This window comes from Colossoma macropomum, unplaced genomic scaffold (genome assembly GCF_904425465.1).
Source record: "Colossoma macropomum unplaced genomic scaffold, Colossoma_macropomum, whole genome shotgun sequence".
Classification (NCBI taxonomy): Eukaryota; Metazoa; Chordata; class Actinopteri; order Characiformes; family Serrasalmidae; genus Colossoma; species Colossoma macropomum.
The window spans coordinates 5,649,939-5,664,120 of NW_023494808.1; the positions used below are offsets into that span (position 1 = coordinate 5,649,939).

Consider the following 14,182-nt stretch of genomic DNA (forward strand, 5'->3'; position numbering starts at 1 on the left):
GGGGCTATTTGTTAAGTCAAATGACCCCACTTTACTAGCCTAATGCTATTCTCTCTGGTACTCTGGAGCTAGTTTTTGTTGTTTGTTTGGACCTGTTTTTTTATCCCATATGAATCAGGCAGTCAAATCCAGAGAAATTATATTACAGGATCTCCTCTGATGAAGCTGGGCCTACACAACAGCCCAATTTTAACCCCATCTTACTGAATACAGGATAATAAGAGCCTTCTTTATAATATCGTCTGCAAAAGTTTGAACACCCCCTGGTCAAATGATGTTTTGTTGATTTTTTTTATGTATAAAATAACATCCTTTACAGACAAATCTTAGTGCACAACTTCTATTAATTTGTTTACTGTACTGGAATTTTTTTTTTAATAAAATAACAAATATGCCATAACCTTTGCACAGGCCACATTTCCCCAAAATGATAAATCCAGAAAATATATAAAAATGTGTACTAAAATTTGCAGAAAAATGCCATATATGAGTTTGTTCCCTGCAGAGAAAATGCACAGAACATGTCATCTAATTGGGGAGGACAAACCTTTGCATACAACTGTATTACATGTGGATTCAGATGTAAAGGAACTCTCTTTACAGTTTCAGGTCAGCTACCAGTTTGGAGTAAAATGTTTTTCAGCGGTCACTGTAACTGTAATATCTGCATTTCTCAACTGTTTATTCATCCATCATTTTCGTTACAGTTCTTGTGTGAGCAAAAAGGTACAAGGTTTGGTCCAGTTTGGCTTTGTTTGTGTCATAATGATGGGGCAAGATCAGGAGTTTTGAGTGCCTTTTCGTGGCTCAAATTCATGTGTGTACTCAGCTTAAAACAAGTCCAGCTTGAATAGGCCTAGTGCACTTTTTTTATTGAGATATTTCTGTTTCTTCTATCGGGCAGAGAGACACTGAAGAGACATAAGCACCCATTTCATAATAAACCCCAAAGCCTGCATAGAGAGGCTCGGTAAATGGTAGAACACAGCGGAAAGAATGTATGTCCGTCAGTTCGTTTTGTCCATTGATGCTGTAGAAGGCCAGATAGCCAGCCGGCCAGTCCAGATACACTCCCACTCTCTTGGAGGTGGCGATGCGTGTTTCAGTGCTTTGCTTGTTGTGAGTGAAGGAATAGCCATATTGAGTGCAGATCAGGCTCCAGGACTTCAAGCTGCTTCCAAAGCCATAGGAATCATCCTTGTTTTTCTCTTTTCTTTCGATTTCTTTATACGCCACTGCTATTTCACCCCACTCCTCCCACTCTGCCTCCCAGTAGCAGCGTCCAGTAAGGCTCTCCCTGCACAGCACCTGGGCATGACGCTGGCTCTCAAACCGCTCTGGATGCTCCGGATACATCTGGTCTTCCATCACACGTTCTACTCTTCTGCAGTCCTCAGACAGGGAGATGTTCTTGTGTGCCGTGTTGGGGTCCAGAGTGAGCTCACAGGCGTCTGTACACAAGAAAAAGTGATAAGGGTCTCCCAGTCAAAAGTTTGGCAACACGTAACAGAACCGGATAAGATCCGAACTCTGATTCAGGGGTTCTGATTGGTGTTCAGATCCCTGTTTGGGCAATAAAGCCAGTGTTTGGAAAGACTCTTGAAAACTACTAAATACACTAAATTTTTCTCTAGAATCTCTTGATAAGAGTGAATGTGAATTCAGTTAAGTTTAATTCATGTTCATGTTGCCCTTCTTTCCCCTCTCCCCCAAAATATTGGTGAATAGGCCAGTTTTCAGGCCAGATTTCGGACAGAATTTTGTATCAGGTTACAGTTGAGTTCATGCAGAATGTTCTTGATGCTGTTGGCCAAGTCTGTTCAGGTTATGGAAGAATGTTCTTCGTCTATGTTCAGGTGTAGACCAAATTTTCAAGTTTGTTCAAAGCTCTAATGCCAAGTTTTTCAAAACATTTTTAATCAAAACAATCATGTTTTCTTTGTTGGTTCACAATAGTTTACCATGTCAAAGATGAATTTGTTTTATTTAGAGGAAAATATTCACATCTGTAGTGACTTTGAAACACCTTCTGAATAAAGTCAAAGGCCACGCTAATTTTATCCTTGTTGTAATGTCGGCACTCAGCAGCACTCAAACCTTTCAGGTGTTTAAACCACCTTCAAATCAAAAGAGTTTCAATATGTGCTTTTAACAATAATTTGGGGAAGAAAAATAATAATGAAAAATGAATAAAAGTATTACTTAGGCAAAATTTTCTTTTCATAACAAAGGAAGATATTTGATGAATATAAAGCTGAAGCTTAATATACACAAAATATCAGATGAGATTTTGGATTGCTTAATTGAAAAGTAACAGTGAGAAATTCAAAATTCAAAAAGAAGCTGAGGTGACCTCAAACTTTTGACAGGTTCTGTATGTATGGATGTTTAAGTGCGTACAATGTGGGTGCTGGTATACATACATTTTCTTGGACCTGGTGAAATTCTTATCTTTCCTCCATGGTCCACACTAAAAGGAAAAATACAAGATCAATTCAGCTGGTTACAAACTGTACAGTTTATAATCAATATGTAGCACATAGTCAAATGTACTAACCGACAAATCAGTCCAACTTTGCTTTTTTCACAGTAGCCATAAAAAGCATTTTTCACCTGATCTGGAGATCCCTCAGTTGAACTATATGCAAGATTTTTTTGCTTCAAAGACATTGCTTGAATATGTTTTGATGGAATTGTGAATGATTTACAAAGCCAGAAACAAACTGTTTTTAAAGAAGTGTCTCTATTGTGTTTAAATGCTGTTTATTTATTGTGTCAGTTGTCCAGGATCGTTTGATATGAAGAAAGCTGCAGGTGTCTGTTTTAACTCAGCATGGCCATCTTTGTGGAGAGTTGTGAATAGTTTTTCACAGCAGGTGGTTTTCACTCCTCTCCAAAGAGAGACAACAGTGTCCTAGTTCATCTGACAATAGAGTAACAGGGAGAAGATACTTTATTTTACAACCCCAATTCCAAAAATGTTGGGATGCTGTGTAAAATGTAAATAAATGTAAATAAAAACTGAATGCAATGATTTGCAAATCTCATAGACCCATATTTTATTTAGAATAGAACATAGAAAACATTCCAGATGTTGAAAGTGAGACATTTTATCATTTCATAAAAAACATTAACTCATTTAGAACTTGATGGCAGCAACGCATCTCAAAAAATTTGGGACAGGGCCGTGTCTACCATTATGTATCATCCCCTCTTCTTTTAACAACAGTCTGTAAAAAAGTAGAAGTAAAGTAAATAAAGTGAGGAGACCAATTGCTGGAGTTTTGACAGAGGAATGTTGTCCCATTCCTGTCTGATGTGGAATTCTAGCTGCTCAACAGTCCTGGATCTTTTTTGCCAGATTTTTCGTTTCATGATGTGCCAAATGTTTCCTATTGGTGAAAGGTCTGGACTTGGTTCAGCTCCTGGACTTGACCACAGAACATTTTCCATTCTGCCTTTAAATGAGCTTTGGCCCAGAGAAGACGGTGGTGTTTCTGGATCGTATTGACATATGATTTCTGGAAGTGTGCCTGAGCCCATGCAGTGATTTCCAGTACAGAATCATGCCTGTTTTTAATGCGGTGCCACCTGAGGGCCTGAAGATCACAAGCATCCAGTATTGACCAGTGGCCTTGTCACTTGCATACAGGGATTTCTCCAGGTTCTCTAAATCTTTTGATGATCCAATGTAGATGGTGGGATTTCCAAAGTCTTTGCAATTTTACATCGAGAAAAAATTTTCTGAAATTGTTCCACAATTTTTAGACGCAGTTTTTTGCAGATTGGTGAACCTCAGCCCATCTTTGGTTCTCAGAGACTCTTCCTCTCTAAAATGCTCTTTCAACATCTGATATGTGTTCTGTGTTCTATTAAGAATAAAATATGGGTCTGTTGCAAATCATTGCATTCTGTTTTTATTTACATTTATTTACATTTTACACAGCATCCCAACTTTTTTGGGATTACGGTCATATTATTTAAAATAAATAAACAGTGGTCACTATGAGGACTGCAGAAATAGACTAGCACTATTATAAGGATTTTTTGTGTGTAATGAACGGTGTTTAACTATATTTTAGATTTTTTTTGGCCAAAAGACGTCACAAAGAATTTGTATTTGCAGTAGAAAACATGTTATTGAACAGAGTATAGTTCAAAAGTTTGGAATCAATGTTTTTATTATTAAGAACTTATTATTATTAAGAACTTATTATTAAGAAATAAAATGAATGTCCAGAAAGCCTCAGATTTAAAAAGTGATGACAAAACTTCACTGATCAGGAAACTATTCATAGTAGTTTCATGACACAAAATGAATATAATTAGATAGTAGTTTATAATTTCATGATATTTGCTCTTTTATCGTAACTTCTTCACAAAATACTACAAATTGTGCATCAGCCATTGGTTTACATTTTCCTATTTAGTTTACAACATTTCAGTCTACAGTAACAATTATTAATGGAGTGATTCCAGAGAGAGAGAGACTGGAAAAATAAAAAAAATGTTCCAGCTTCTTCACAACCCTTTTTTTTCTTACCTGATCTTTTCCAGTTTGCAGTGTGGGTCATCACGTAGATCAAAGAGCATCTTCTCTCCTGACTCTCCTGGGTAATTATAGCTCAGATCCAGCTCTCTCAGGTGGGAGGGATTTGATTTCAAAGCTGAGGCCAGAGCAGAACAGCCTTTCACTGTGACTACACACAGAGATAATCTATAGAAATAAAGCAAAAAGAGAAATAGTTATGCGCAACATAAAGAACTATCATACAGTGTACTTGTCATCATCAGAGCCTCAGAAAGTCCATTAGCCTTTTTTTCTGCAGTTTTGCTTTCTTCCCATTATACAGCCAGAAAGAAATAGTTACCGCAGTATTTCCAGTTTACAGTGGGGTTTCTCCAAAGCAGTAGAGAGCAGCTTCACTCCTCTATCCTTAAGTTCATTATAACTCAGGTCCAGCTCCTTCAATGCTGAAGAATCTGAGCTGAGAGCTGATGCTAAATTTTCACAGCACTTCCTAGTAAGATTACAGCAACGCAGCCTATGAGACAAGGTGTTGAAAAGTAGAGAGATGCATTAACACATTAGCATTATAAGAATATACACCAACTACAATTAATAATAGTATAAAATGAATTGTGGGTATGTTTAAAACTTTGAAACTTGTATAACAGTTACAGTCACCAGCAGTACACTATTTGTTATAGGTGGATGCCAACCTAAGTATCTCCAATTTACAGCAAGAATCCTTCAATCCGTCCGAAAGTATATTCATTGCTGAATCCTGCAGGTCATTGTTACTCAGATCCAGCTCTCTTAGTGGTATTGAAGAGCTAAGAACAGTGGGCAGCACTCTGCAGCTTTCTATACTGAGATGACAGTGATCCAACCTTGTAACAGACACAAAATATTAATGTACATCTGTTTCTCATTTCATATTATAAATGTAATAGAGGTAGTGTTTGAGCACTGTGTTTTTGTTTTGTTTTGCCTCAGTATATTACAGTAGGTAGAAAGGTTGTCAACTTTGGTGAAGTGAATGGAGTGAGTTGTTCAGGTGGCTGGAGTGAGATATGTTATACTGCTTATAACACTGATTTGAACCACAGCTTATAGTCAGTAGGATGTAGACCTGTTGTTTGCACTGTTAGCAGTCATTAGCATGTAATGTTCAGGAACCCCAAGCAAGCCCACATTTTGATCTAATCCAGCTCCAAGCACACTTGAACCAAGCCATTAAGTACACCGAAAACCTGGTACAGGTGAGTTTGGGTTAAGCTGGGTGTACGCTACACGACTTTTAAAGTCTTTCTAAAACAAAAAGCATTGTAAACTTTAGGTCAGTCTGTCACAGAATTTCTTGTGTTGTGTTTTTGTTATCTTTTGTCACTAGATGATTAGGCAAAGCGAGAGTATAACACACATTATTAGTTTCAGCTATGAATAAGTACTCAAAATCTCAGATTTCCTCAGAGATCACATCATGCAAACAAAGCTGAACTTAATGGACCGGACCTGTTTAATATGGGATTGAGAAATGCTGATATCACATTGAGAACTGAAGAAATATTTCACTACAAACTGGCAACTGACTTTTTATCGTAAAGAGAGTGATGACTTCTGGATCCATGCATTATAAACATGATATTGGCTCTTATCTGTCTGTGTTTTACATGCAGCTCATTACAAACTTACAAACATGTTTGATAATATTAGAGGGTCTCCAGTGCTCAATCGGAGAGCTAAAGAATCACTTATCTCTCCTCTCACACTACCAGACCATCCACACCATCAGTCGCTTCCAATTGAGCTCCTGACCTGAAAAATCACTTCAGATTGTTGAAATTTTGGGGCAAACTGGGGTTAAAATTGAGTAAAAAATCATGTAGTGTAGGCCCAGCCTTAGAGTGTATTTTTAAATCAGCATAATTCTCTGTGTCTTGTGGTTTGGAAGTAAGAAAGAATCCTTGGCACTCCAAATTTCTAAAGGCAATCTTGTACCACTTCACTCTCTTGTGTGTAAGATAGTGACATAAAAGGGGGGTGATGATATAAGCCACTCAAATGTCAAAACAGTTGCTTGTTCTGATTCCACAGTTTGGTTGCCCATTCACTTCATTTTGTTTCACAGCATTACAGCTTGAGAAAAGACCCAAAAGTAGTCTCATGCCAAAACCATCACAGTTACCAATTATGAAAATTTGACCAAATGTTTAAGGAATAATTTTGCAAAAAATCAAACTTACAAACTTACATTACAAACTTGCTGTAAATATAGTTATCAAAAGTGTTGTCAACATTCAGTCTTCAGGTTGGTTGCTGCTAATGTTTAGTCATGTAACATACTTTTTAACATATTCCATGTTTATAGATAATAATGTGTCATACAGTGTCAGAAACCACATAATCAAATCTATTAGAAATTACCAAACCACTCTACAGTTTAAGGCAAGTGTGCGATGATTTAAGCATGCAGTTAGCATCATGCACAATTTGTTATTCTAAGTTCATTTCAAGTTCAATAAATGCAGCTGAAAAGCAGAACTTACAAAGCTTGTCTAGTATGTTTCACCACAGCCAACAGCCTCATCAGTGCTTCATCTGATATTGCATATTTCTTCAGCTCAAACGTCTCTTGAGTTTCCTCTGACATCAATAGCACAAAGACAAGAGCTGACCACTGCGCAGATGAAAGAGACTGTCTGGAAAGATCTCCAGAGCTCAAGTAGTTCTGGACTGTCGCCATTAGGGAGTCGTCTTTGAGTTCACTCAGGCAGTGGAAGAGATTGATGCACCTTTCTGAAGATTTTGACTCCCTGATTTTCCTTTTGATGTAGTCAGTTGTCTCTTTTAGATTTTCTTCTCTGATTTTCAACTGGGGTTTTAGACTCTTCAGGAGTCTCTGATTGGACTGCAATGAAAGGCCCAGAAGGAAACGGAGGAAAAGGTCCAGGTGTCCATTCTCACTCTGCACAGCCTCATTCACTGCTGTCTTGTGGAGATCCACAAGATTGTGTTTTAGCATCCATTTTATTTTTTCCAGAAAATTTGGAAGGAATGGGTTCCAATTGCTACTAAATGTGAGGAACACGTACAAGGCAGCAAGAAACTCCTGAAAACTCAAATGTACAAAACTGAAGACCATCTCATCCTTTCTGAAGATCTGCGTACAAACACCTGAGTACACCAAAGCTTGATCAACATCAATGTTGCAGTCTTTTAGGTCACTCTCATAGAATATGAGTTGTCCCTTTTCCAGTTGAAGAAATGCTAATTTTGCAAGCTTTAGAATGTCCAGAGGTACTACTCTGTTTCTCTGGTATGTTGAAAACTCTTGTTTGTTTGTCATCCTTTGGTATTTCTCAGTCATCTGTGTTGTCTGGAAGAGTAGAAAACGCGTATACATTTCTGTCAGAGTTGTAGGGGCATGCTCCATGTCTTTACTATCTGTCAGCATTTGCAGAAGCACAGAAGTCGCAATCCAGCAGAAGACTGGTATATGGCACAGAATGTGGAGACTCCTTGATGACTTGATATGTGAGATGATTCTGCTGGCTTTATCCTGATCTTTGATCCTTTTCCTGATGTACTCCTCTTTCTGCTGGTCTGTGAAGCCACGTATTTCTGTGATAGGGTCAAAGTACCTACGAGGTATCTGGTTGACCGCTGCAGGTCGAGAGGTTATCCAGATGAGAGCTGAGGGAAGCAACTCTCCTTTGATGAGGTTCGTTATCAACTTATCAATGGGAGTCTTGTCTGTTACATTAGATAATTTTTTTTGATCAAAATCTAATGGAATTCTGCTTTCATCCAGACCATCTAGTATAATAGCAACTCTACATTTACCACTAAACATCTCATTCTCTTTCAGGTCACAAAGTTCACGATGGAAGTACAGAATAAGCTCCCGCAGAGTGTAATGTTCATCTTTGATCAGGTTCAGCTCTCGAAAGGGAAGGAAAAAAATTAAATCTATATCCTGGTTGGATTTTTCTTCAGCCCAGTCAAGGATGAACTTGTGCACGGAGACTGTCTTCCCAACTCCAGCAATTCCAACTGTCAGAACTTTTGTGCCATTTTTAATTTCCCCAGACTGGACTTTAAAAATGTCACTGAACTGGATCGGAGTTTCATCTGTTCTGGGATTAAAGGTCTCGACTTGTCTCACTTCATGCTGATTGTACACCCCTCCAGTACGGCCTTCAATCACATAAAGTTCTGTGAAGATGTCGTTCAAGAACACGTGATCACCTTCCTCTGCTGTCCCTTCATACAGCTTTTCAAACTTGGCTATGAAACTGTTTTTCAGCCTCTTTTTCATGGAATGATTCTCTTCATCTGTCGTGAGATGTGAGAAAAATAAAATGTAAAGGTCAGCTCAAGAAAGTCATCAGATAACCAGAATTGCAGCATATATAGATATAGAGAAGGTTCAACGGGCATTGTACAGCCTTTAATCACATAAAGTTCTGTGAAGATGCTGTTTAACAAAACAAGATCACCATCTGTTGATGTCCCAATATAGAGTTTTCCAAATTTTTTCATGAAACAAGTTTAAAGCTCTTCTTTATTGATATAGTGATTCTTATCTGTCGGTACATATAGAAATAAAATGTAAACGTTCAGTCATTACAATATAATTTTAATTGATTAGGGAAAACATAAAAGTAGTTGAATGGTTTTAAAACTAATTCTGTTTAAACAATCCTCTCATTCTCTTGGTGATCATTTTCAAAAAGTTCTTGACTCCTTGATAATATTCTTTGGAACATTTACATATTTGTTTGGTAGATGCATGAAGTACCTCCAGTGAGAACTTGGTCACTTGCAGAATCCTCTATTTGATCTATGTTGGTGTTGGAAGTGGGTGAAGTCTGGGCTGGAGGAGAGGGAGTATATTCAGAACTTTATTAAACATTACACACAGTGAGGCATAAAAATGGGCCAAGCCTCTAACCCTGCCACAGAGTACCAACTTTTTCTACAGAAAGGTTTGCTTCCCATTATTAAAGAATTATTTCCAAAGGATGACCAATCAGAAGTAATGTTTCAGCAGGATAAAAATTCTGCATACACAGCACAAGTCTACCAAGAAATAGCTGGAGAAATGGTATATTAGTTTCAATCATCCAAATGTTTTCTGCTGCTGACCAATTGTGGGACGCCATTAAAACCGCATGGAACAAAACTGACATGTCAAGTGTAAAAAGCTGCCTGCAAGTTTACCCAAAACAGTATGTGTCCACTTGCACTTTTTTCTCACTGCCACACTAGATCTCTCCGTTTGCTACTGGTGGGCGTTTTGTTATGTGAAATGGACAATGAGCATAGAAACAAGGACATAATATTATGCCTGATCTGTATATTTGGGCCAGTAAACAATCTGACACACTGTTTGCTGTTGCACAGAAGCTTTCAATGAGACTAAAATATAGACTTATCTTTTTTTAGAATTTTCAGAATGCAGCAGTCATCCACACAAGCTAGAAAGGCAGCATGCTCAATCTCACAAACAAGCTAACTAGCTAGAATGTTATGTTTGCCATTCCTGACAACAATCAGTTTACACATTTCACTGCACTGCTAACCATCATGCACTGCGTGATGCAGCAGAGCTCTCCATTGAAATGAACAGGAAGCTGCGAGCTGAAGTTGCAAGTGGACACGTACTGCAAGACTTCATTACTCAAAAAAATAGAGGGAAAAAAGGAAAACATATGCTAACTTATACTAACTTATGTTGCACGTTACTTCAGTTTTTACTTGTTTGTTTACTTTTTTATTGCTAAATTTGAAATACTAAATTTCATGCATTTTTTTGGTGTTGCTAGGCCCATTCTGTCTGCCCCAGACAGTATGTTAACCTAGTACAAAAAAGATACTTCCATTGTTAATTCTGTTCCTCTTTATTACTAACACTACGTCTCAGTGCTGTTATTGTGTTTGGTGTGAAAATAATGTGATCTATAAAAGCCAAAGTTAGGTAGAGTTTTGTTGCTTGTCTTATAAACAACATGGTGCTTGGTTTCATAGAGTTAATTACAAGCCCATAAGAGGGAAAGAAATCAGTACCTTCATGGTACTGACCTAATTACTTCAATACTACAGAGATAAAAAGTGTAGGTTGTTCAATACTGAATTTCAGTAGCTAAGTAGTCAGTCTTAGCATTAATGAGCCAATATGCAAGCTGTTGCTAAATTATGACTAAAATTAAATGTAATATGACTAATATGTCAGTAATTATCAACCAACACTCTCAAAGACTTTAAATGAGTTACCTGTTTTTGAAGAATTAAAATTCATTGTAACTGGTCCATGAAACACACTTGCTTGGAACGTAGGAGCGTTGACGCTTCCTCCAGGCTGAGCTGTAACCGTGGAAACCATCTCAGCTGGAGTTATGTGGGCTAAGAGCAAGAGAGAGACTTTAAGACCATTACTGAAGCATTCCAGTACTAGAAGATACTTGTGTCAGTCCAATATATATGAGGAAAGAGAAATTAACTGAGGAGGAGAAGCATATAGAAAGATTAGCAACAACAAATTACGTATTGCATCACAACATATTACTCCTTTTCTAATGCTGGACATGGGTCCAACAGTGTTCATTAGAAGAATTACACAGAAAATAGCTGCAACTTATGCAGATCTTAACAGTAGTGGGACTAAAACAGCATTTAATAACAACATGTATTAGCACCACATCAGATTCACTCTTATCAACTACTGGTTTGCAGTAAACAGAAAGAGCAAAAAGTATTTATAACTTTCAAACACAAAAATACAACATGACATATATGCTAAATGCTGCTAAAGTACTTTAGTTCCTGCAGAAATACTCCCTAAATATATTAATGTCTCAGATACATGTTACCTTCGGTGTGATTGTTAGCAGCCAAAGGCTGAGCCGTGCCCCTGCTGGAGCTGGAAGATGCTTCAGCTGAAATAGAGGAACAAAGGGGCAATGATATTAAATGATATTATTATTAAATAATTTCTGCATTGATAATGATCAAGCAAAAGGGAAGACAGATATTTAATTATTGGTGCCCTTGGTAAAAATGAGTAAAAGGTTGAAAAATGTCTTTGTGGATAAGTTACTCAGTCTCAGAAAATTGAGTTGAAAAATTGAGACAAAAATCTAACCTTTAAGTGAAGTAAGCAAAATCTAAGAAAACCATGTATCACAATTATTGCATTCATTCAATTCATATTGAATTCTTGCATTTAGTATGTTGTTAGTTTGCCCAATAATAGCAGTGAATCTTTGTCCACAATGCTTAATGGGGGCAGTCATGGGCTGGAGGTCAAGGATCCAGCCTTGTGACCGGAAGGTCACTGGTTCGATCTCCTGAGCCAACAGTACGTGACGAGAATATTTCCAGATTCTTCAAGGTCCTCTCTTGTGGACTCTTCAGCTCACCCCACACGTTTTTAATGGGGTGAAGGCCAGGGAACTGGGATTTGGACATATGTTTGGTAGTGTTACTTTAATTAAAGGTCAGATCTTGCTTGTATGTTCTGTGTTGCAGTGGTGCTTGAAAGTTTGTGAACCCTTTAGAATTTTCTATATTTCTGCATAAATTTGACCTAAAACTTCATCAGATTTTCACACAAGTCCTAAAAGTAGATAATAAGAACCAAATTAAACAAATAAGACATAAATACTAGACTTAGTAATTTATTTATTGAGGAAAATGCTTCTGTGTTACATATCTGTGAGTGGCAAAAGTATGTGAACCTTTAGGATTAGCAGACAATTTGAAGGTGAAATTAAAGTCAGGTATTTTCAATCAATGGGATGGCAATCAGGTGTGAGTGCCAACCCTGTTTTATTTAAAGAACAGGGATCTGTCATAGTCTGATCTTCACAACACATGTTTGAGGAAGTGTATTATGACATGAACAAAGGAGATTTCTGAGGACCTCAGAAGAAGAATTGTTGATGCTGATCAGGCTGGAAAAGGTTACCAAGACCATTATTACGCTCCCTAGGAGTGGTCGACCAGCAAAGATCACACCAAGAGCGAGGCGTGGAATAGTCCGCGAGGTCACAAAAGAACCCAAGGTAACTTCTAAGCTACAGGCCTGTCTCACAGTGGCTAATGTTAATGTTCATGATTCCTCCATCAGAAGAACAATGAACAACAATGGTGTGCATGGCAGGGTTGCAAGGAGATGCTGCTGCTCTCCAAAAAGAACCTTGCTGCCCATCTGCAGTTTGCTAAAAGTCACATGGACAAGCCAGAAGGCTACTGGAACAATGTTTTGTGGGTGGAAGAGACGAGCATAAATCTTTTTGGTTTAAATGAGAAGCATTATGTATGGAGAAAGGTAAACACTGCAAATTCTAAAGGAAAACATCAGGACATCTGTCTGTGAGCTGAAACTCGAGAACGTGGGTCATACAACGACCCTAAGAACAAAAGTTGTTCTACCAAAGACTGATTAAAGAGAATAAAGTTAAAATTTTGGAATGGCCAAGTCAAAGTCCTGACCTTGGTCCTATAGAAATGCTGTGGAAGAACCTGAAGCAGCAGTTCATGGGAGGAAACCCAACAACAGAACAAAGCTGTTTTGAATGGAGGAATGGGGTAAAATTCCACCAAGCTGATGTGCAGGAATAATCAACAGTTACCAGAAACCTTTAGTTGCAGTTACTGATGCACAAGCGGGTCACACCAGATACTGGAAGCAAAGGTTCACATACTTTGCTACTCCCAGATATGTAATATTGAATCATTTTCCTCAATAAATAAAGACCAAGTCTAATATTTTTTCTCATTTGTTTAATTTGGTTCTCTTTATCTACTATTAGGACTAGTATGAAAATCTGATGAAGTTTTAGGTCAAATTTATGCAGAAATATAGAAAATAAGAAAGCGTTTACAAACGTTCAAGCACCACTGCAGATTGAGCTAATTGACAGAAGATATTTTTAATAACATTTTTTACCCATCTTAAACACAGATGCTGGTAACTACGGAGCAGATTATAGATCCTTTTTATTGCTGTTAATTTATGCGTGGAAATCCAAATTTCCCTTTTTAGGATTTCCTTTTCTATCAGATCATCCAAAACCCCTGCAGCAGCTCTGGATCAGCTGCCATCTTTTTCATCTGAAATCAAGATGAACAGAATTACATGGTTAAAAAAATTAAGAAGTAAAATTACATCCACTAGCAACAATTTCACCAGTAATTCACTGTATTATAAAAGTACAGTACTTTACTCCATTTTGAAATAAAGTTGATTCCTGTGTTTGCACCTGGTTTTTTCCCACACACCTGTATCTCTAATCTGGCTGAACATGTAAAATATAGGTCAAACACCACAGATATATCCATGGGTCATTTGCAAAACAAGTCGGCTCTATTAAGTAAACTTTGGGAGACAAATCATCTTGAAGAGACATTTTCTGTTTGTGTTTGTAGATTAAGACAGAATAATTGGATAGATCAAGATCATTGGGTAGTAATGTTTGGAATATTCTGGCTCTGCCTCTCCATGGTCCCTCATTATCCACAACACCTATTTGTCGTATGTTTGTCTCTGTTGTAAATGACAGATAATATCACAAATTTGGCTAATTAAGAAGAGATATTTGGGAGCTGAAAAAGCCAACTCTAATTTGTGAGCTCAGTCAATCGATCTGATTTACTAAAACGATGCCCATC

The 14,182-nt window shown here is 37.6% G+C and overlaps 1 protein-coding gene across 1 annotated transcript in view; it reads right to left on the bottom strand.

The window, feature by feature from the left end:
• Positions 1-14,182, bottom strand: part of LOC118797784 (NACHT, LRR and PYD domains-containing protein 3-like) — a 16,937-nt gene continuing 2,755 nt past the window's right edge. Inside the window, exons 3-12 of the mRNA XM_036557047.1 lie at positions 13,461-13,624; positions 11,380-11,445; positions 10,784-10,912; positions 9,309-9,383; positions 7,054-8,842; positions 5,224-5,394; positions 4,872-5,045; positions 4,544-4,717; positions 2,424-2,470; positions 1-1,451 (exon numbers count right to left, since the gene is read on the bottom strand). Coding sequence (XP_036412940.1) covers positions 871-1,451; positions 2,424-2,470; positions 4,544-4,717; positions 4,872-5,045; positions 5,224-5,394; positions 7,054-8,842; positions 9,309-9,383; positions 10,784-10,912; positions 11,380-11,445; positions 13,461-13,464 — 3,210 coding nt within the window. The 5' untranslated portion in view covers positions 13,465-13,624 and the 3' untranslated portion in view covers positions 1-870. The remainder of the gene's footprint in view (positions 1,452-2,423; positions 2,471-4,543; positions 4,718-4,871; positions 5,046-5,223; positions 5,395-7,053; positions 8,843-9,308; positions 9,384-10,783; positions 10,913-11,379; positions 11,446-13,460; positions 13,625-14,182) is intronic.